The sequence below is a fragment of the Amphiprion ocellaris genome, chromosome 11 (assembly GCF_022539595.1).
Source record: "Amphiprion ocellaris isolate individual 3 ecotype Okinawa chromosome 11, ASM2253959v1, whole genome shotgun sequence".
Classification (NCBI taxonomy): Eukaryota; Metazoa; Chordata; class Actinopteri; family Pomacentridae; genus Amphiprion; species Amphiprion ocellaris.
In genome coordinates, this window is record NC_072776.1 from 32634414 (window position 1) to 32658916 (window position 24503).

The 24503-nt window shown below is 36.7% G+C and overlaps 1 protein-coding gene across 3 annotated transcripts; it reads left to right on the forward strand.

The window, feature by feature from the left end:
* The first annotated feature begins 1465 nt into the window (after positions 1-1465).
* wdr3 (WD repeat domain 3) lies at positions 1466-23853 on the forward strand. Of its 3 annotated transcripts, none has more exons than XM_023296272.3 (27): positions 1466-1599; positions 3539-3735; positions 5190-5399; positions 6678-6796; positions 7670-7748; positions 9377-9472; positions 10442-10540; positions 10777-10878; positions 12086-12186; positions 12304-12408; positions 12499-12729; positions 12822-12915; positions 14044-14145; positions 14255-14337; positions 16257-16395; positions 16481-16537; positions 17770-17870; positions 18232-18343; positions 19755-19889; positions 19971-20021; positions 20432-20497; positions 21543-21635; positions 21833-21880; positions 21972-22015; positions 22104-22232; positions 23344-23437; positions 23532-23853. In XM_023296272.3, exons 2-27 carry the CDS (start codon positions 3562-3564, stop codon positions 23685-23687), a joined length of 2820 nt encoding a protein of 939 aa, XP_023152040.2. In that variant the 5' UTR covers positions 1466-1599; positions 3539-3561; the 3' UTR covers positions 23688-23853. The 3 variants fall into 3 exon arrangements, with proteins under 3 accessions (XP_023152040.2, XP_054871602.1, XP_054871603.1); XM_055015627.1 differs by having other exon boundaries at positions 9377-9471; positions 10438-10540; XM_055015628.1 differs by having other exon boundaries at positions 1540-1599; positions 3536-3735; positions 9377-9471; positions 10438-10540.
* The last annotated feature ends 650 nt before the right edge of the window (positions 23854-24503 follow it).

Genomic DNA, 24503 nt, shown 5'->3' on the forward strand with positions numbered 1-24503 from the left:
TCCAAAATGACACAAATCTTGTCAGAAATTACTCACATTAGTTCAAAATCGACTAAAACCCGTCCAAAAATGCTTAAAATCTAGCCTAATATGCCTCAAAATGTATCCAGAATAATACAAAAATAATTCCACATCTTTGTTATCACTATGTAAAAAAAAATTGTACACACACACACACACACACACACACACACACACACACACACACACACACACACACACACACACACACACACATATATATATATATATATAAAAATAAAAATAACTATGCCATTATAAAAAAATATTGTAAAAATCAAACTATGAATGATGTATGAAGAAACATTTCTGTTAAAAAAAAATGGAAAAGGTGTAGTCAAATAAACAACAAAATGTGTTTTGGATGTAAGATGACGTGGAAGCAAAATATCAAGATATTAAAAAATCCCCTAACATGAAAAATACTCTTCTTCAGGAAAATAATCATGTTTTTCTGCAAAGGAAAATGAATGTTTCTTGTAAAAAAATATTAAAATTACATCTGGTCGTTGTTCGCTAACTGGAAAAAATAGTACAATATCTATTTATACATTTGTGATGTTTACTCTCAGTTCCAACTCTCCATCTGTCCATTATAATTACCAATATCGTGAATGATTAATGGTTTAATTAAGTCCCTACTGATGCAAGGACGCTGGATAATAGAACAACAAATACATATTTTGTAATGTTAAAAGGTGGATGGAGTTTAAAAAATTAATAAATTTGCAATTTGTGTGAATGTGTCTTGTTTTGGTCGTTTTGTGTCTCGTTTTGTGTCTTGTTTTGATTGTTTTAAGTTGTTTTGTGTCTTGTTTCAGTCATTTTAAGTTGTTTTGTGTCTTGTTTTGGTTGTTTTAAGTTGTTTTGCGTCTTGTTTTGGACATTCTGTGTCCTGTTTTGGTCATTTTTGTTGCATTTTTGTTTTTGTTCAGTATAATATTGTTTGCCCTTGATCTTATCGATGTACATATGTTGTGTATAATTAAACCTGAACTCATTTGATATATTTATGTGTCCTAATACCACCATAGTATAGTTTTTTTATTTTGTAAGGGCTCACACACACTAGCTTCCGGTTCTCTTGGTGCTTTTCCCTCCTTGCCTCAGCGGATCTTCAGCTCCTCATCAGCTGACTAATCAGCAAAACACACTTCCGCGGTGGCTGTCCAGGAACCGCTAGGAGAAGTCATCGCATCTCTGTAAACCGCAGAAATCTCTCAATACTCATGAAACAAACGAATCTGCTACAAGATTTTGTATTAAAGGTTTATTGTGGATTATTTTAAAAGCGATTTAATAAAATTTACGCTGTTTCTGGTGCTGCAGACAAAAGCAACAAAAACAGTGCAATCGAGACGCACACACAAGCTGTTAAATATATTTTTAAACATTGTTCTGTTCAATAAATGTCTCAAAATAGCTTTAAAATAATATAAAATACATACGGTGATATTTATAAATGCACAAACAAGCTAGCGGTGCACTCTTTTTAAAGCGATGTGTGATCGATTGGTTGAGTCTGGATCGACACCGCAGAGGAAGACAACACAAGTTAGCTAGTAGCATCGATTAGCGGTAAGAAATAATCTAAACAAACAAACACAGCGGCGCTAAAATAACAACACACGCGTTAACGGTTCGTGTACCACTTACCGACACACATTTACGTTAAATTTGACTTTACGTGGCATGTTTACCGGAGAACATCACCACGTGGGTTCGAGAGCAACCGGGCTGTTGTGGTTAGGTGTGCTCGATTTGGGGCACGGCGTTAACTGGCCGGGCGGGATTTGACTCGTATCGCGTTGATTCAAAGCGTCGGGAGCGCTAACTCCGGCCGTGCGGGAGGTGGTGCGTAGAAAACGAATGCACAAAGACTAGCATGCTACTTGAAGCTAGACATTCACTGATAACTAAGTTTATAGGATAAAAAACTCAAATTTAAACAGATAAAATACAAACTTTAGAATCGGAAAATTGACTGTACATCTGTAATTGTGAATATAAGAGATAAAACAGGAGATAACGTGAAATATGTGTATTAGATTTGACCGTAGCAATTGCACCGTTTTTAAGTTATTTCAGGGTAAAATTAATATGAAATATGAGACATTGTCCCCTCTCTAATGTAAAATCATCCTGTCTTCATGATCCACATTAATATCACAGTGATTCTTTATTCTTTATTTATTCTTTCAGTGATACTGATGCCTTGGAATCAGTCCTATTTATAATAAATTTCTGAGTTGCAATCGTGTGTAGCTGTGTCTTGCTAATACTTGTTTTTGTACATTTTATTTATGAGTAATTTGGGTGATTGATTGTTTTTTTCTTTAATGTTTTTATTATGTGAGTCAAATACAAGTGTTTTAAAAGTATAATATGATGTGTTTTTGGTTCTTAATGGTTCTTAAATTCAAATAATGGATCAGTTGTGATACAATTATATTTTGCTGTAAATTGTTGAGGAAAAGTGACAACATTAATATTCACATTTTTTAGAATAATAAAAAATAATATTTAGTTTTTATATATATTTTGCAAGGACTCGTCTACATTCTGTATAAATATTGTAGGCAGGACAGCCGCTAGCGAAGATTTTCACTGTCAAATAATCTATTTTTTTTAATCAATGAATTGATTAGTTGTTTTGTTAATAAACACCCCCCCCCCCCCGCCGCGCGCACACACACACACAAACCCAAAGATATTCAGTTTTCTGTCAAAGAAGAGAAAAATAAGAAAATATTCACAATTTATAAGCAGGAATCAGAGAATTTATACATTTTTTTCTCAAAAAAAATACTCTAATTGATTGAGAACTTGGATTATAAAACAATAAATAAGAGCTGAACTCTGCCAAACAGTCATTCTAACTGTCTGGTGCCTTCTACCAACTTAATTATTTCTTTATGCACTTGGTATTTATTTATAATGCAAAGAGAGATTAATTTTGTTGCAAAATTTGCATTAACAACAAAAAGACTTCTATTTTATTCTAATCAATTTTCTCAATATTTGTTGATTAATAGTTGACAGCCAATTAATTATTGCAGCTTTATTTAATGAGTGAAGAAACACTAAACACAGTAAGATACAGGTATGCTGACACTTACAGTCGTCAAAAAAGAATGAAAAATACAATGTAAGATGACAAATATTCCACTTGTGGATCTATAACTGCACAAGTCATTAAATGAGCCTTTAATAGATGAGCTCAAATAAAAGGAATGTTAAAATCATAAACTTATAGAGGGAAAATATATAGAACTGTCCAGATACACATTCTTAATTTTAAATCAGATAAAACAGCTTTACCAGATCAAAAATATTATAAACCAAATACAAAAAATATCACATAGGACTGAGTTGGATAGTAGACCCTAAAATGTTCCGATCAACATAACTAGCAATTAATACAAGAAAGCAGGGCTGGTTAAAAGAATATGCTTGAGGAAATAGTGCTTTATTCAAGTAATAATTCGATCAATCTCCTTTGTTTGTTGTGAAGCAGGATTCATCCTCAGACGGCCCGTCATGGGTTTGACCAAACAGTATCTGCGCTACGTCGCCAGCGCCGTGTTCGGAGTCATCGGCAGCCAGAAAGCAAACATCTCGTACGTGACGCTCCGAGGAGGCGAGCGAGGGCGCTACGTTGCCGTGGCAGCGTGTGAACATGTCTTCATCTGGGATGTTCGGAAAGGAGAGAAGGTCAGAGTTACAGACGTCAGCAAAAGTTTCCATCCGCCCGTAAAGACCACATTTATCATGACAGTTTTAAGTCTCCAATGACTCCTAGAACTCTGAATTTTCAGTGATGGAATCATTGAAACATGAATTTTTGTCGAGCATTTTTGTTCTTTAATAGATTTATTAAAGGTCTTCTGGAAATATGAAAAAATCTGCTGGGTCATAAATATACATACAGCAACTTAAATTATCAGTTTTGTTCATATAGAAATTTGTGTTAATCATATTTTCTTAGTTTCATGACCTCCTGACTTCTCCTGAGTGATTCCAGTCGACTACAGCTGCTGACTCCTCTGATCCAGTTTAAATAGAACCCATTAGATCCACTCATTAGACTCAAACACTATAGTGGCACTATAATGATTACAACTGACTACAGCCTTTTGTTTCTTTCATAAATTCTTAGAAGGTCTTCTGGAAATCAAAATCTGCTGGATCATACAGAAATGTTGATATTTGGTTAAATTTGTCCATTTCCTCCTCAGTTGGGTTCTTCTGGTTTCAACCTTCTGGTTTCTCTTTGACTCCTTTGGACAGAATTGGTTCAGTTCAACTAAACTTGTCGTCTTTCTGACTCAGACTTGTTTCTCCATCAGTCCACAGGTTCTTGATGGGGTTAAGTCAGGACTTTGGGGAGACCAGTCTAGAACCTTCATTCCAGCCTGATGGAACCATTTCTTTACCACGTCTGATGTGTGTTTGGGCTCATTGTCTTGTTGAAACATCCAAGTGTGTCCAAGATCAACCTTCTGCTGATGGTTTTAGGTTTTCCTGAAGAACGTGGAGGTGATCCTCCTTCTTCATTATTCCATTTACTTTATGCAAAGCTCCAGCTCCACAGAGCATGATGCTGCCACCACCATGCTTGATGGTTGGTTTGGTGTTCTTGGAGTTAAAAAAAGACCCACCCAAGACAGTCTGGAACCAGTCCCAATCCAGTTCTGAATGGTCTAAAACAGGACCAAAGTGAAGCCTAAACCAGTCCAAATAAAGGTTCAGAACCAATCAGAATACAGTCTGAAACCAGTCCTAAACCAAAACTGAAACAAGTTTTGGAAACAGTCCAAAACCAGTCATAAAAAAGGCAAAAACCCGTACAAAATTGGGACCAAAACCAAACCTAAACTACTCCTAAAAAAGTCCATGACAGTCTGAAACCAGTCCTCATCCAGGACCAGATCCAGAGTAAAATAAATCCTAAACCAACTTTAAATCACATCCAAAACCAGGAGACTGAAACCAAACATAAACCAGTCCCCAGAAAGTCCAGAAAGAACCAGAGCATGATACTGCCACCTCCATGCTTGATGGTAGGTTTGGTGTTCTTGGGATTGAAGGACACCACAGGACATGGACCTGTTGCAGCAGTTTGATAAATTCCCGCCAGACTTCATCCAGTTTGTGTTTCTGTTTAGGTTCTGATCCTTCAGGGACAGAAACATGAGGTGACCTTCATCTGTCCTTCACCTGATGGAGTCCACGTTGCCGTCGGTTACGAGGACGGCGCCGTGAGGATCTTCAGCCTCCTGAACGGTGAAACCAACGTCTCCTTCAACGGCCACAAGTCGGCCGTCAGCATCATTCAGTACGACGCCCTCGGAGCTCGACTCGTCACCGGTTCCAAGGTGAATAAATCTGAGTTTTGTTACGTATTTATGAGCTTGAAAACCTCTGAGGTCAAGATGAAATCACACATTCACAAACGGAGATGCTAAAAAGGATAAACTGGGGTTCACATGGTTGAGGGGCTTAGTTTGCTTTCAAAAATGCATGTTTGTTCTGTTGGGTTTTCTGTTCTTTCTTTCTAATTTATAAGGATTTTATCTTATTATGCTTTCAGATGACATGTTGTCAATCTGCGCAATATAAATAAGACTGAATTAAATGAAATTAAACTGTCTAAGTTGAATTAAGGGTTGGTTTGGAAGAACTAGAACTACCAACTGTCAGTTTTACCTCCTTTACTGTTTTCAAATCTGTAAAAGTCTTTCAAAATAAAAGCCCTATATCTCTCAGTTTGGGGTGGGGGGGGTGTTAAAAAAATGAATGTAATGTTCTACATCTGCATTAATTATATTATTCAAATGTGTAATTTTTTGTTGCTTATTTGTTGTAGACAGTTTATGTATAATTATTATATTTATGATTATTTATGAATTTTTGATCTGTAATAATAATGATATTAATTCCCACAAACCAGATTTTTTTATCTTTATTTTGTCCAGTGTAGCGAGCTCTAAGCTCCTGGTTTTTACTGAAATTTGTTCATTAATCATCTCATGAATTATAGGAGATTTTGGATAAATAAATAAATTTAAAAAAAACTAATCTTCTTCTTCTACATTAATTATAGTATTCAAATGTAATTTTTTTTTGTTGCTTCTTTGTTGTGCACAGTTTATGTGTAATTATTATATTTACGTTTGTGGTTATTTATGAATTTTCAATCTGTAATAATAATAATCCTAATAATTCTTACAAGCCAGATTTTTAATCTCTATTTTCTCCAGTGTAATGAGCTCAAAGCTTCTGATTTTTACTAAGATTTGTTCATTAATCATCTCATGAATTATGAGAGATTTTGGATGCAAATTTGAAAACCTAATGTTCATAATGTGCTTTTACATTAATAATATTATTCAGATATAATGTTTTTGTTGTTTGTTTGTTGTAGGTACTGTTTAATGGTAATTATTATATTTATGATTATTTATGAATAATTTTAAAATCTGTTTCACTATTTTTAATCTGTAGTGAGAGATCCTGCAGCGACTGTAAATGCAGTAAACCCCACAAATCACTATTTTAACAAGTGTAGCTCATTATTTTTTAATAAATAGATGAAAATGAGCAACTTCCCCGCCTCATTAAATGACATTATTGTGGATTTTGTCCTCCTCCAGGACACAGATGTGATCGTTTGGGACGTCATCAACGAGTCTGGACTCTACAGACTGAAAGGACATAAAGACGTCGTCACTCAGGCGTTATTCCTGAAGGACAAGAACCTGCTGGTCACCTGGTAACACAACTTATATTACATATAAAACCTTATATATCTGGTCCTTCGGCTGATTTATTGGTTAAAATGTAGGTTAGAAAAACAAACAATACATGAGTAGAAGCTGGAAACGTTTCAAGGATCACTGAGAATGTTAATTTCTGGACAGAAATACAAATTTTACAGATATTTTTAGGAGGGCAGGCATGATAATTATAAAATAAATTGCTAAAAAGGAGTTCCATTTAGTTTATAGTGCTGGGCAGCATCATCACAAATCGCTTATTTATTATTTTTAAATCTCAATTTTTAAGTTCAACAATGAGCCATTGTTTTTTTTTTTCCTCAAAAGATGTATTTTTATTCTCATTTTTTCTGGGAAATTGTACGTTTTTAATAAAAATTTTTCCTTACTCTATATTTGTCACGTGTTCATGCAGTACAGGAAGTGAAAGTTTTGCAGAATGAACACAAAAACGTTCTTTAAAAATAAAAAAAAGTCAGAAATTATGAGTAAAGTGATGAAAGTGTATATTAAAGACATGTTTGTTTGTGTATTAGAGGGTGTGCATGTTATTTATGTCTATATATACTGTTATTTGTCTAAGTTTAAGATCATTTCTGCTTTTTGTCGTCTTATTTTGAAGGGTTCTTTTAGTATTTTGCAGAGCTTCATACTCATTTTTGAGCCTTTTTAGCATAATTTACTTTATCATTTTATACAAACTGTAGGATTATTGAATTTTCTTTACTTGACACAATAATGCAGTTAAAAACCTTCATAAACCTTCCTGTGGGTTTAATTTGTACTTTTACTTGTTGTGTTTGAAACAAGCTGAGCTTAAATCATTACATAATCCGTCAGAGTTTCTGTGTGTTTTTGTTTCTCTGCAGCTCCAAGGACAGTTTTGTGAAGTGGTGGGATCTGGACACTCAGCACTGCTTTAAGACGCTGGTGGGACATCGCAGCGAGGTGAGACGATTCCTACGCTGCATTTATTCATTAACGTTAAATCAGAGCTCCAGGGTGTTTGCATCCGTCTAAACTGCAACATCGATTCAGGCGAAACAAAACAGAGAAATGACGAGCAGGTTTCATTCATCAAACCTCCTGATTTCTGCTGAAACAGAGCAGCTTCAGTCTGAAACCATACATTTAACTGGTTCATTAATTGAATGGAGGCTCATACTTTGTGTTTGGAACTACTTTTTGTCCTTTTTAAATAACTGTTTTTTTTAGTTTTTGTTTTGCTTTGATTCTGAGAATCAATGATATTTATTGTCATTGCATTTCTACAGTGAAACTTTGTTGTCAGAAAGTGTAGCAGTGCAATGAGGTGTGAGGTCTGCTTTAAAGTGTCTGATGCAAATAAAAAGAAAAGGATAAAGGATGAAATAGTGGAGAGATAAAGGGGTTAACATTCACATCCACTCTGCTGCAGATGGACAGACATTTCCGACATTTTTATCAGAATTTATTTACATACACATTCACTAATAATAATTAAAAATCATCTAAAATTTGACACATAATTAAAAATGGTTGACTTCCTGTTGTGTTTTGAGCCTGGGTGTCAATTACATTTTTGAATGTCTTGACAAGTTACATACACTACCGTTCAAAAGTTTAATAATAATATTATGTTTTATTTGTAAGGGCCTTTCTAGACACCCAACGTCGCTTTACAGGAAAAACAAATACAGCAGAACAGATACAACCATAAAAAAGATAAAAACCAAACATAAAGAAGGAGGCAGTTAGAGAGAATAAATAGTCTTGTTTGGGCTCACCCAGACAGTTCCATGTTTTCCATGAAAACTCACACTTTTATTCAAAATAACTACACAAGGGTTTTCTAATCATCAATGAGCCTTTCAACACCATTAACTAACACAATGTAGCATTAGAACACAGGAGTGATGGTTGCTGGAAATGTTCCTCTGTACCTCTATGGAGATATTCCATTAAAAATCAGCTGTTTCCAGCTACAATAGTTATTTACCACATTAACAATATCTAGACTGAATTTATCATTCATTTAATGTTATCTTCATTGAAAAAAAACTGCTTTTTTTTTTTTTTTTAAATAAGAACATTTCTAAGTGATCCCAACCTTTTGAACAGTCGTGTATGTGGAGTTATTTTTGAGTTATTCCATCTCTGATGTGCTTGAAGCTGTTTTTTAAACATAAACTATGAATATTTATTCATTCTAAACCAGTTTGAATCTACAAATATTTCTGGTGGTCAATCAGTTATGAAAGTTCAACTGAAATAACTTATTTTTTCATTTTTGTGACCAACTATTTCATAATAAATCGTGTTTTATATGTTTAGTAGCTACATGTGGTTCAGAAAACATCACTAGTTGATTCCATATTATTTCTTTTGTTAATATGAGCTCAAAGATGGAACTTTTCATGATAGCTTCAATCTTTTTCATCCTTCAGCTCCCCCACAATCAGGAATAATTTGGTCTTCAACATCCATTCCAGAAATGGTTTTCAAGATGTTTCTTTGCTCTGATGAACGTCCCTCTGTGGTGTTAATATTTCGTGTGGTTTGTGATAACTGGGGTGATTCTGGTGTTTCTCCGTCAGGTTTGGGGCATGGCGCTGCTGAACCGGGAGAACCGGCTGCTGACCGGATCAGCTGACAGCGAGCTCCGAGCCTGGGACATCCGATACCTGGAGCAGGTGAGCAGGAGCTCAGCTGGTTCCATTTCAGACAGGAAGTTAATAAACAACACGGCTGGATATAGAGCCAAAGATGATGTATAGATGGAAGGATAGATCAGTTTAGTGGAGAGGATAAATAAATGAAAGCAGTTTGGAAAATGTTGGAATAAACTCTGCATTTTCCTTCTTCTCATGTCATCATTTCCTCGTCATAAACTAACATTAAATAGAAACTTTCATTTAATAAGCAACTAATTATTCAACATTCTAACTTCCTGACTTACTTTCTGAAACACATCTACACATAAACCCAGTACAGAACATATCAGAGTCACTATGAGGGGAAATAATCCAAGATTAATGAAATAACTGTGAAAATAATGACCTAATTTCTAAGAATTTTTAAAGAAAAAAGTAAGAAAATAAACGTTTGGAGAATTAAGTCCTCATTCTGTTAATGAAAGTCTAAAAAATTTAAGATTGGCAGATAGATAAATACTTTATTCATCCTCTAGGGCAATTCAAGATTGCACATTATATTTAAGGAAAATAAAGTGCAAAAGAACATGCAAATCATGCAAAAAATGATGATATTTAGATTAAAGTGCAAAATTGTTGGTTTTTACAATAAAATAGAGTGTGAAAATGTGCACAGAGCTAATAATCAGCTTGTGGGGGGAGGCTTTAGTCCTGGATTACTGGTTTTATTACAAAAATCAAAGAGAAAAATAAGAATAATTTAGATAAATATAACATGAACTTTACTGAGAATGAAGTTTTTGTTGGTTTTATCCTCTTTAAAATGTAGTTTTGCTTCCTAATGATGCCACATAAATTAAATAAATTGCTTTTATTGATAGAGATGCATCTTTTATGGCATTAAAACCATTTTAAGGTTGCTAAACTTTAATTTTCTGCTCTATTTATGTCTTTTCATTAAATCAGCTGCTGTAAAATGACTCTGTTTGGTTGCTTTGTGCTCTGGAGAAAGCAGAAGGAGAACCCAAAGTGAAGAAAGGAAAAACTCTGCTGGATGAAGACGAGGACGAAGACAAACAGGAAGAGGAGGATGAAAGTCTGGAAGACGTACGTTGTGGTTTTTAATGTATTAATGTGGGAAAATAGAAAGCTTTAACTGAATTTTAGTCATTATTAAGCAGCTTTTTGTCTCAGAGGGATAAAAAATGGATTCCTACTTAACAAAAAGCCTGTTTAAATGTGATTTATTTCACATTTTTCGACTAAAGCATTGCAGATTGTAGAACTATAATGATTATTTTTGCTTTTAAACTTTGCTTTGCGTCTGTTTTCTCTGTCTTCAGCGCATCCTGAGCTGTAAAAAGGCCGGATCGATCCTGAGAGAAGCCAGAGATCGAGTCGTTTCGCTGAGGACGGACACCAAAAACAGAATCGTCGCCTGCCATGTGAGTGTGGAAGCTTCTTCTGGTTCCTTCATGCGGAAAAATAATGAGGTTTTCCTCAGGCGCTCTAAAAAAATCTGTGGATTTAAAGAACATTTTAGATGTTAAATTAAGTAGAAACAACGTTAAATGTGAAATATATCAACAAACAGGGATAAAGTGAATGATTTTATTATATGAAAGTGACTTAAAATCACTTTAAAATAATTTTCCCAGGTGTTAAACAGGCCGTAGCGGTAAATTATTAAACATTTGAGGATCAGTAAGCTCCCGAAAATACACTTCCTGTTTATTATTATGACAGAAATTACACATTTTTTCTTTATTTTAGCAGCTTTGTCACGTGTTTTACCAAATGTAGTGGATAAATCTTTCTATCAGAGCCTCAGTAGGAGAGATAACTGACTGTTTATCTTCAGAATTTCATAAATAAATAAAATCTGAAATAGTAAAAACATCATAGAAAGAACTCAAACAGGAGGCTGCTGTCAAAATAAAAGTCCTGCATTCAGTGTTTTCCTTAGAAATGAAGTGAGAAAATGTTGAAAAATGTGAAAAAGTTAATTGTGTTCTTAAATATTTTCATTTTTTTCTCTTTAAGGTAATAAAAAAGAACCAATAATATTATTTGCTGCATTAAAATCTTAATATTACTCATCTCTGCTCAGATATTCGACCTTTTTTTTCTATCATCGTTTTATTTTTTAAAGCTCTTCCAGACTTTAATCAGTTTTCATCAGTTGCTGTTTGTTTGGTTTTAAACATTCTTTAAGCATCAAAGTCGGTTTTTGCGGCTCTTTGCTTCATTTAATGTTGTTTTTACTATCATTGGGGTCAAATTCAAGCTTTAAACCACATTGTAAATAAATAATCAGCTGTTTACAGACTCAACTGTAGTTTATTTGCTGATTTGCTTGTTTCAGTTTGTGGCAATGTTGTGCTGATTTTATGGTTTTTTCTGGGGATTTTGCTTCTTTTTGTGCAGATTTTACACCATTTTGTGATAATTTTACACCATTTTAATCATAATTTTACATCTTTATGTGGTGATTTTGAGTGTTTTTGTGATAATTTCTTGTCCTTTGTATGGATTTTACACCTTTTTGTAATAATTTTGCATCTTTTCCAGGTGATTTAATGTTTGTTTGTGTTGTAAGTTGACATGATGACAATGATATTTATACTTTCTGTACTCCTCCGCCTCATTCAGGGCAATGATTCAGTCCTGGAGCTCTTCACTGTTCTGTCAGAGGAGGAAGTGCAGAAGAAGATGACCAAGAAGCTGAAGAAAGCCAAGAAGAAGGCGGCAAAGTGAGCACAGAAAACACAGTAATTTATGTTTAATGCTGCTTTCTGTTGCTGTCGCTGCTACAACTGAGTCTGAACTCGGCAAACTGAAGCTTGTTGTGTTGCTGCTCTTCACTGTAGATCTCAGGAGGAAACAGGAGAAGAAGCAGCAGAACCGGTGGTGGAGAAGATGCTGAAGGACGAAATCATCAGACTGATGAACATCAAAGCTTCTGCAAAGATCAGGTCAGTGTGGAGACCAACGTTCATGGAACCATGGAAGAACACAGATTCAGCATCTTCCTCCTCTAACCGTCATCCTCTCTCCTCCCTCAGGTGGGTGGACTGTCTGTCCTGTGCAGGTGGAGAACTGAAGGTGGCGCTGCTGCTGCAGAACAACACGGTGGAAACCTACAGCCTGAAGACTTTAGACAAAACCCCGACAGCCAATAAGACGGCTCGGCTGACGCTGGGCGGCCATCGCACCGACGTCCGGACGTTGGCCTTCAGCTCTGACAACCTGGCCGTCCTGTCGGCCTCCGGAGACACCGTCAAAGTCTGGAACAGGTGACGCCGTTAGCCGTTAGCCGTTAGCAGACTGAGACCGATGTTACAGATTTAGCTAACAAGTTTAAATGTTAAACGCTGCCTCCTCTCAGGTCTACTCTGCAGGTGATTCGTACCATGGCCTGTGAATACGCCCTCTGCTCGCTGTTTGTACCCGGAGACAGACAGATCATCCTCGGAACAAAGGTATTCACACACTTTAATAGACTTTATGGTGTTCATTTAGAGCTTTTAGCATCACTGTCAGTGTTATTTTAACCCTCTGAACCCTGAAAACACACCAGCAGGTTTAAAAAAAATCTTGTGTTTTAAAAAATGACTTAACACAATTTATCAAAGACAGAACCTGTAAAAACAGGAAGAATTGTCAGATTTTCAAGTTTTTGGTATTTGTTGAAGAAATTAGTTCAAATCTACGCTAAAATTATTATATTTGATCGAAATCACTTCAATACAATACAATACAAGAACTTTATTTATTCCCAAAGGGAAATTCAATACAAATAATAAATAATATATATAGTTAATTATATATTATATTAATATAATTAATATAAATAATAAATAATTCATTCATTCTGCATGCCTCATTTTAATATTTACCAAAGATAGCCATATATTTTTTTCAAAACAAAAACAAAAAATGGTGAAATTTAATTTCAGTTTTGAATGTAAACTTAGCGAATAGCCAGAGTTGGAGGTTCTGTGGCTTATTAAATTGTCTTGAGAATTAAAGAGCGCAGCCTAATTTATTCTACCTTATTCCACATGCCTTGTGTAAAAAAACAAAGCCAAAAATATACAGTTTAAACTCACAAGATTCTGTTAAGAATAAATAATTCTGCTCTCATTGGTGCAGCTGTGACGCTGTAAGTGACTCAGCTGTGACCAACAGCCAAATAACAAAAATTCAGGGACTCTCTGGCTGCACTGGAAGCAGTGTGGAAACAAATTAAAAATGCCAGTAGTGAAATATTTAAATTATGTAGAGCCACATTTTTTTCAGTATTGGTAACCTCTGGGGACAAGTGAAAAAATATTGCACATGTTGATTGCATTTTTTTTTTTTAATTTTGTAAAATAAGGAATCAAAGAAATTTCAGTTTATGACCTTTAAACGTCGCTATATTGCTCCAGATACATTCCTTAGTTAATTCTACTTCTTCAGGGTTGTTCTGTTTCCCTAGAGGTGCAGGACAGTGAAAGTTTATCTTTATAAAAAGTACCTGTGGCACTGTGAGGACAGTTCTGCTCGTCGACTTCTAGAGCAGCTCGTCTCTTCTGGTCTCTAAAAGCTGTTTTACTTCCTGTCAGAGCGGGAAGCTGCAGATCTTTGAACTGGCCTCTGGAAGCCTCCTGGAGACTGTAGATGCTCATGATGGAGCTCTGTGGTCGCTGTGTCTGGCCCCAGACCAGGTAAACCCGTCTGGACTCACCTGTATCACTGACAGGTTTACATGAGTCAAATCTCCATCAAACTGCTGCTTTTCTGTGATTTTTAATTAGTTTTGTGTGTTTCCTGTAGAGAGCGATCGTCTCAGGAAGTGCAGATAAAACAGTGAAGTTCTGGGACTTTGAGCTGATAAAGGACAAAGAGTCGGGACAAAAGTAAGTCATCACCTTATTCCAAGCTACAAAATACTGCTAGATATGAAGGTTTTATTGGAGCAAAACTGCTGAAGTGAAGAAGAAAAGCTGCACGTCTATAATTCACGTGAATTCATGCACATCTGCAGAATATTTTGTCACTAAAACAGTTTTTCTTGGATTTATCTGAAGCAAAAACAGGAGTCAGCTGCTTGAATCTGCTGCTACGACTCTTAAATGCTATTTTTTTCCCTCACAAATATTTGCAAACTTGTAGATTTTAATTCCGTGTGTAGATCTTCTCACATTTGACCTGTTCTATGAATGTAAAAACACATTCACAGATCTGTACTGAAATAATGTGAAGGAAAAAATGTGTGCATCTGTAAATAAATATGTGAATTCATGCAATGAGATTTGCACTCTTTTCTCATTAATACATTTATTTTCTTATATCTGAAGCAACAACAGGAGTTTTTTGAGAGGTACGACTCTCAAAAGCAATTTTTTCACTGACTATTCTTTATTCATTGCAAACTTGTAGATTTTGTAGATCTTCTCACATTTGTCATTGCAGATGGACAAATTCTGTTCTAAAAATAGCAAATTTAAAAAGTCAAAAACACATTTTCTACAGTTATTTTGGTTCAAAACACATTCACACACGTGTTTCAACAAAATAGGAAGTCAAGGAGAAAATCTGCACGTCTATAATTCACGTTAATTTTTGCACGCCTGCAGAACATTTTGTCACTAAAATAGTTTTTCTTGGATTTATCTCAGCAAAAACACAAGTCTGTTGCTTAAATCTGATGCTACGACTCCCAAATGCCATTTTTTTGCCTGCAGATACTCTTTATGAGTTGCAAACTTGTAATTTCTTTTAATTCTGTTTGTAGACCTTGTCACATTTTTTATTGCAAGTGGACGAATCCTATTCCAGGAATCACAAATTATTAAAGCCACACGCCCACTTATTTGTACAGTAATTTGGTGCAAAACACATTCACACACATGCATCAAAGGACTCTGAAGGAAAGGAGAAAATTTTCTGTAAATCACGTGAATTCATGCAGTGAGAGTTGCAGAATATTTTCTCACTAAAACAGTTTTTTCTTGTATTCTTGGATGTATGGGTGAAATAAAAGCACAAGTCGGTAACTTTAGCTGTTTAAATCTGCTGCTACGACTTCCAAACGCTATTTTTTCACTTGGAAATATTTTTTATTAGTTGTAAACTTGTAGCTCTTCCCACATTTTTCACTGCAGGTGCATAGATTCTTCTATTCTACAAATTTAAAACGTCAAACACGCATTTTTCCACAGTAATTTGGTGCAAAACACATCCACACACCTGTACCAAAAATAATATGAAGTCAAGGAGAAAATTGGCATGTCTATAATTCACGTGAATCTTGCACATCTGCAGAATATTTTCTCACTAAAATAGTTTTTTTCTTGGATTTCTATCAAGGAAAAACACAAATCAGCTGCTTGAATCTGCTGCTACTACTCTCAAATGCTATATTTTCGCTCAAAAATGACAAGTTTTGCTGCACATATATGCAGATATCACCAAATATTTTCATAATTACACCAACTGCAGCAGGGATCTGACTAGATGTCGTCTATTGCAACTAAAAACACTGTTAAAAGTAGCTGTTCTTCCTGCATCATAGACGTGGAAAGTAGGTACAGTTCAGCTTTTCCAAACCAGCAGTTCCTCCTACAAGATTCATTTATGGTGATTTCTACTGTGTTTAGTCACAGCAGGAGGAAAATGCTGCAGCAGTCAATATATTATCTGTGCTAAATATCATTTTTGGTTTGTTTCGTTGATGTTTAATGTAAAAATTTAGCATTTCTAAGAATTTCTACTTGCAGATTATTGTTAAAAAAGTTGCTGAAATGTCATTTTTTGTGTGTTTTGTGCGTTCCAGGAGGCTGACGGTGAAACACACTCGCACTCTGCAGCTGGAGGAAGACGTTCTGTGTGTGAAGTTTTCTCCTGATCACCGACTTCTGGCTGTTTCTCTGTTAGATTGCACAGTTAAAGTCTTCTACACAGACACACTGAAGGTACATAATACATACGTAAATAAAACTATAGCTTGTTTTATTTGTATCAGACAGTATCTAAGCTCTCTTCTTCCGGATGTTTCAGTTCTTCTTGTCTTTATACGGACACAAGCTGCCGGTACTTTGTCTGGACATCTCACATGTGAGTACAAGACGCAAAAATATTCACTATCAGCTGCTTTTAGGCCTGAATAATGAAGGTGATGCTTTGGTTTATTTTGCAGAATGACAGTCGACAGCTATGAAAATTAGTCAACACGACTGAATGTTTTACGCTAGATTTGCCATGTAAAACCACTTAAAATAATATTACTTTATTTCTATAGCAACCTTTAGAACAGCATTCACAAGGTGCTTTGACAGGCAAAACATGTAAACACAGACAAAGCAGGACATACGGAGTCAAATAAAATAAACAGTAAAATTATAATAAGTTAAGAATTATCTAGACTATCAAATAAAGGAGTGAGGCAGTGTAAGACGTGAAGACTAAGATTGAAGATTAAAGAAATAAAGATAACTGGGCAGCTAAAATTTCATTTCATTTCTGACATCTGAAATATTTAGTAAATCCGTGGATCCAGACTATAAGCTGCATCACTGCCAAAATCTAATCACTTGGTCCTTGTGACATTTCTGACCTTCCCTGAAAATATCATGCAAATCCGTTAGTCTGTTTATGAGTAATGTTGCTAACAAACAGACAGACAGACAGACAGACAGACAGACAGACAGACAGACAGACAGACAGACAGACAGACAGACAGACAGACAGACAGACAGACAGACAGACAGACCAATGCTGGTTGTCCCATAACACTGCCGCGTTCCTTGGCCGAGTAATAAACAGGTAAATAGTACATAAATATAGACTAGAACACTAAAACTAATTCAAGTTAAAGGTGAACTGCACATAAAAGTAAGTCTATAAAAGACATTTTCACTACAGATGCACCACTAAAAGCATATTTTTTTGTTGTTTATATTACAGTAAAGTCATCAAAACACAGAAATTGTAATGTCACAGCTCGTTCTGTGTACATTCAGTGTATATTTAAGGTCTGCCGAGCATGAAAATACTCTCAAAACTAACTTTTGAAGTATTTTGAAGAGAATTTTACTTCTTAGTCGTCTCCCTTATAGCTTGTTTCGTTGTATTACCCACTAGAATCACATAAAACCAACCTGTACGTGGCTCAATACATGAAAATCAGCTCTATTGTGTTAGTAGAGTTCAGAAACCCAACAGGGAACCTTTAAGAACCTCTTATTAGACTTGTTTTTACAGCCAGTGTTGCTCCTTGTGTTGGATAAAACTCATAAAATCACCTCCTCCTCCTCCCACACTCTGACCTCTTGGTTCTGTTCTACCAGGACAGCACTCTCATTGCGACTGGCTCGGCCGACAGGAACGTGAAGATCTGGGGTTTGGACTTTGGCGACTGTCACCGCTCCATGTTTGCTCATGACGACAGGTAACGCCCAGACCAAACAGTTCTTTTTTTTTGTTTTTAAATCAAATATGCGGTGAGAAGTTCAGGACTGTTTTGGTTCCAGCTCTGACTTCATCTGTTGTGTTCTGAGAATCTGCGTCCAGTTAACTCGACTGACTTCACACCAGCTGCTCTTTCATCTGGTTTCTCATGGATCTCATCTCACTCGTCCTTTCTCACGTTTTTTTTTTCTCTTTTAATTAACTTTAATCTCTTCTGGTTTATTTCACTTTCAGCTTCATTGGTCTGATCTTTTCGCTGTTTTTTACTCAGATTTTCTTTGTTTTCTCACCGTCTTTTGAATTAAATTAAATTTTCCTGTCTTTCTGTTTGTCCTCCACAGCGTCATGTTCCTCCAGTTTGTCCCCAAGACTCATCTGTTCTTCACAGCAGGAAAAGACAGGAAGATCAAACAGTGGGACGCTGACAAGTTTGAGCACATCCAGACACTCGAGGTGATGTTTTCCTCAAAGCTCTTGATGTCTAGAGTTCAATGGCTTTGCACGCACTGAAATTAAATACTGACCACACCTCATTCATCAGCTGTGAACCAGATTGACTCCAACATGACAGATAACATGTTAGTCTTTAGTCTCCAATGACTCCCATAACTCAGTCACAGAAACACATGAATCTTTGTCACAAATAGCAATCTATGGTTCTTTCATAGATTTATTAAAAGTCTTCTGTAAAGATGACAAGATCTGTTGGGTCATAAATATACATACAGCAACTTGAATTATCAGTTTTGATGATGTAGAAAGTTGCATTAATCAAATTTTCTTAGTTTCATGGCCTCTTAACTTCTCATGAGTGATTACAGTTGACTACAGCTGCTGACTCCTCTGATATACATAAAAATACACAAACAGAAATTTTAATATTTGATTAAATTTGTCCATTTCCACATCAGTTCAGTTCTTCTGGTTTCAACCTTCTGGTTTATCTTTGACTCCTCTGGACAGAATTGGTTCAGTTCTCTTTCATGACCTCCTAACTTCTCCAGAGTGATTACGATCGACTACAGCTGCTGACTCCTCTGAGCCACTTTAAATAGAACCCATTAGATCCACTCTTTAGACTCAACCACTACAGTGGGAAAGTCTGAGGCGCTCAGCAAAGATCTGGAAAAGAAAATTATAGATTTGAACAAGTCAGAAAGTCCCTTGAATCCACCGCAAAATGCATGATTGTTTTTTATGACAAAGATTAATGTGTTTCAGTGATTCCATTATAGAAAATTCAGAGTTAAAGGAGTCATTAGAAACTCTACATGGTCTTTACAAGTGTATTTTGTTCATGACTGTAGATTCAGGTTATTTCCAGACAACACAGCATATGATTTCTTGGGTCATCAGTTGTGTTTCATGAATATTTGGCTAAAAACGAGGATGTAACACCCGTTATACAAACCAAAGTTAAAGCCTTTAATAGTTTAACATGGGGAAAGGTCACATTAAATCTGAACAGTTGATTTATTAGATGATTCTGAATGTTTGGATCAAATTTGATAGAAGTGGTCTAAGAGTTTTATACTTTTAAATTCAGTTTCACTCAGATTTTTTCCTATTATTCTTCCATTTAAAAGGCCAAGATGACTTTGAAAACAGCTACACACAACTAAAACATTTCATTTTCTAGGAACACTGCACCGAATTCAACAAACGCCTCGCGGAATAAAGGAGATTACGAAATGCAAATTTGCTTGACAGCTAATGATTTTAAGATATAAGGCACCAGCTGGGATGGGATTAGATTATTCTTGGTGTTTTTCCTCAGTAGTAAATGCATATTTCTTGCAGCCTACTTGTGTTTTTACACAGTATGAATTTTGCCAGTGTTGTAACCGTCCTTTCCGCCCCTCAGGGCCACCATCGGGAGGTCTGGTGTCTCGCCATCAGCCCAAACGGCGACCATCTCGTGTCGTCATCTCACGATAAATCTCTTCGTCTGTGGGAGAGAACCAGAGAGCCAATAATCCTGGAGGAGGAGAGGGAGATGGTGAGGACTTCAACAAATACACTCAAACACACCCAGAGATTGTTTGTGCCTCTAAATAACTCTTTGCTTTTGTCTTCACAGGAACGAGAAGCAGAGTTCGAGGAGAGCATGGCCAAAGGAGACGTGCCAGTGGTGAGCTCAGCTTTCAGATTTGGTCTTCAGACGTTCCAGTTGAATGTGGATCTCTAGCAGCTTCAGGAGTCAAAACCAGATTCCTGTTTTCCTGTTCCTGGATCACCATCAACTTCTAATCAAATTTCCAAGCATTATTAACAGTATTTTCAAACAAAAACAACCCCAGACTCTTGCATTTCAGACCCCCATGCTGTAATTATCTCAGAATACATTCTCAGCCCTAAAATCACACCACAGGAGACACTTATGGAAGATTTTTGACACATTTTCAGTGTCTTAATACTGTTTTTAACGCTTTTTAGTAACAAAAGATTCAAGTTAACGGAGATTAAACAGTGTCCTTTACATCCGGTTTGCTAATAAATGAACTAAAATTAGTTCTGCTGTTGTTTTGTTTTATTCTGCAGGTTCCTGGAGAGACTCAGGGAGAAGCAGCACCAGCCGGGAAGAAAACCATCGAGACGGTCAAAGCTGTGAGTTTACTTCACCTCCTCCACTATAAATATCATTAATGGGGTCCGAGCACCAACGCTGAAACTTTGCACACATTTCAGGACCGCCAAAAATTAGATATTTTATGGAACTTGCATAGGTGTGAGTCAAAATGGCTCAATAGCGCCACCTGGAAAATTTCAAACAGGCTGTACGACCAGGACATGTCACCTACAGCTATGAAATTTGGTAGCTATAAGTAACTCGTCATGACGCACAAAAATGTAACTGACACCCATACCTAAAAGACAACAGGAAGTCGGCCATTTTGAATTATGTGACATATTTTGGACCAATTTTTGCACATTTTCAAAAGCAATAAACTCACACAGGGTAACCCCAATAGAGCTGAAATTTGGCCAGGATGTACATCAGCTATGGGTGATCAAAAGTTATCAGCATGGTCAGCAAAAGTCTGAGGGCGTGGAAATGGAATGGAATTTCGACAGTTCGCCATGAAACAGGAAGTGCTGTCTAACTGGCCTGTACATGCTCCAATCTGCCTCAGACTTTACATGTATGATCAGACTCCAGCCCTGATGAATTCTATAGATCAAAATATAGTCACAGAGAGAGCGCCACCTGGTGGATGGGTCACCATGAAACAGGAAGTGCTGTCTAACTGGCCTGTACATGCTCCAATCTGCCTCAAACTTTACATGTTTGATCACAGTCCAGCCCTGATAACACACCTAGGCCGATATACATTCACAGTGATGGTGCCACCTGGTGGACAGTTTTGATAGCTCGCCATCAAAAAGGTCATCGGCCAGAATATACTGTCAGTCGCAGCGCCACCTAGTGGACATGCTTGGATTCACTGACCAGCAAGGATGCGAGGACCCGACCAATACTGCTTGCAGCTTTAATTCCGATTAGAGTTTAGAGTTTAGAGTCTAAGTTCTTATATTTACCCCCCAAAACTCTCCTTTTAGACACAGAAAACTATTTTTTTTTATTGACAATAAAAGCTAGAAATTTGCAGGTTTTTTGGCTTTTTATTGATGTTCTTCCTGTTTTTCACAGGCTGAGCGAATCATGGAGGCTCTGGAGATTTATAAAGCAGAAGCCAGGAAAATGGAGGATCACAAATACGCCTGTGAGCACGCAGGAAAAGAGGTATTTTATTACAGCTTTTAATGTTTAAGCAGCGGCGCGTACAAAATCCCTCAAACATGCACTGATCAGGTAGAGCAACAAATAACCAGAAACTGTAAATAGAATGTTTGAAGGTTTAAATGTTGTTTTTGAATGCAGGATGTTGTTTCACTTTCATTTTTGTGCATTTTTGTGACGTCAGCTCATGTTTTTTGCAGCTTCCTCCACCCAAACCCAACCCCATCCTCGTGGCCTTCAACGTTACGGTAAGTTCTGAGAAATAAATGTCTGACGGGCATCTCCTCCTTTTATAACTAAATGCATCTGCAGGTAGTAACTGAGTCTCCTTCCCCTCAGCCTTCCCGCTACGTTTTAGACGTCATAAAGAAAGTCAGATCGAGGTGAGACCGAAACCAAATTGATCGTCATCTTCCTGCTTTGTTCTGTGCATTTAACTCACTTTTTTCTTTCTTTTCTCTTCGCTAACAGTGAGCTGGAGGTTTCTCTGCTGGTTTTACCGTTTCCATACATCCCAGAGCTGCTGCAGCTCTTCAGCAGCTACATCCAGCAGGGTCTGGAGGTGGAGCTCGTCTGCAGATGCCTGTTTTTCCTCCTCAAGTAAGATTCACATCCATTACAGTTAATTTAGTTCTTAGTGGTAGCATGAGATAATCTCAAATGTAAGATGTTAAATCTCTATTTTAAGCTCAGATGTGGTGGATGCAGATTAGTTTTGAATGTCTTGGTTTTTACAGTTTCTGGCTCTGATAGATGAAGGGTTTGGAAGCAGTGGTCTGACCCACTTTTTGAATATCTCTATTCAATCTCTAATATTCAAAGCGCCACTGTAATGCTGTATTTGGGTTGTGGGTTAGACCAGTTTACCACTAAAATCCAGACCATAAAATATTACAGAAATTATATAAAACTAAGTTTGGATTTTTTTATGGGTGAGACCACTCTGCTTCTAACCCCCTCATGTCAGTCTGCAAGTTTTCAGTCATTTTAAGTAATTTTCAGTTCATTCTAAATGGATTTAAGTCATTTTGGACAATTTTTGAGTCTTTTTTAGAATATTTTTGTCATTTCTGACAGCTTTTGTGTAACTCTGGACACATTTTCAAGTCATTTTAGACAAACTTTGAGTTACTTTGGATCATTTTTAAAGCATCTTGGACAAATTTTGTGTCATTCTGCAATTTTTCAATCATTCTGGATCCTTTTTAATCATTTGAGAGAAATTCTGACTGATTTAGGATCATTTTCCAGTCGTTTTAGACTATTTTCATGTCTGAAATTTGTTATTCTGAACAAATGTTTGTCATTATAGATCATTTCTGGAAAACTTTCTTTAATTCTGGATCATTTTCAAGTCATTGTGGACACATTTTGGATCATTTTTGAAGCATATTGGACAACAAGGGTTTGGAAGCAGAGTGGTCTAACCCACTTTCTGTAGTTCTGGACAAGAAAAGGCTCAAAGTTTAGTGTTTTCCAGAATGATCTAACATTCACTGAAACACTATATTTGGGTTGTGAGTTAGTCCAGTTTGCCTCAAAAATCTAGACCATAAAATATTACAGAAATTATATAAAACTCAGTTTGGATTTCTGTAGGTTAGACCACTCTGCTTCTGAGCCCCTCAGATGATTGGTGATTTTTTAAAATAGATAACATGACTTTTGACAGTTTCAGGTTTAGCTGACGTTGTTGTTTGCTTCTTTCCAGGATCCATTTCGGTCAGATCTCCAGTAACCAGATGCTGCTGTCCGTCATCGATGAGCTTCGGACCAACACGCTGTCAAAAGTCCGCGAGATCAGAGTAAGAAACGTCTGGATAAAGAGCTGAACTGTTTGTTGTTTTGTCCTTCACAAATGATCTTCTGAACATTTCCTTCTTCTTCCCTTCATTCCAGGATGTGATGGGCTTCAACAGCGCCGCCCTGCAGTTCCTCCAGAGAGAGATCGAGAGCAAAGAGGACGTGATGTTCTTCGCCGACGCCACCGGAAAGCTGGAGGAGAAGAAGAAGAAGAGGAGGAAGAGAGAGAGGGCCATCCTCACCATCGCCTGAATAGAACGAACTTTATTCTCATTATTTGCTAGTGTCTAAACATCCTCATCCAGAGCGTTTCACACTGTCTGTACGTCATGAAATGTTTTTCATTTCCCAAATAAACTGAAGATTTTCTCACGGGTTTTATAGCAGCTTTCCAAACAAATAAATCCTCGACGGCAGAGTCAAATGTAGCGTGTAGCTTCTTTCAAACACATTCGCATGGAGTTAAATATGTAGAGCAGGTTTGATTTAAGCTGCTTTCTGTGCTACAAGCCCTCAGGGAGACATTCAGGAAGTGAGGGTAAAGATGAGCCTACCTGAGCTCAGGACCACCTGGGTTCTACCTCCTGCAAACTGCTGGAAAAAAACTCAACTCAGGGAGATGTGGCTCCACTTTATAGCTGCAGTAACTTCGCCTGGATTTATTATCCTGGAGCCTGCTAGATGTGGTAAATATAAGTCATAGGAGGGGAGAAAAGCTCTCATATGTCAACTTTTAATCCTGTGGCCTTTAGAGAAGCTTCACAGCCACATCACACACTTCATTTTCCACCAGCGTGTTTATTTCCTGACCGTGGGGCGCGTTTGGAATAATGAAACGAACCTTTTAAAACACCTCTCGCTCACTGTTTTAATCTGAAAAAACAAATTAACTCTGCATACAGAGGGCTGTAAAAAAACAGAAAAGAGAAAAAATGTTCTACTTTATAGGCCTGGATTCTGTCTGCCTGCTGTAAATGTCACACCTACCTAAATTAAAAATTCTTCAGGAAAATCCCAGGCGGCGCTGCTGCAAACCAACAGCGCTGACATCGTATTAACACCCAGCCG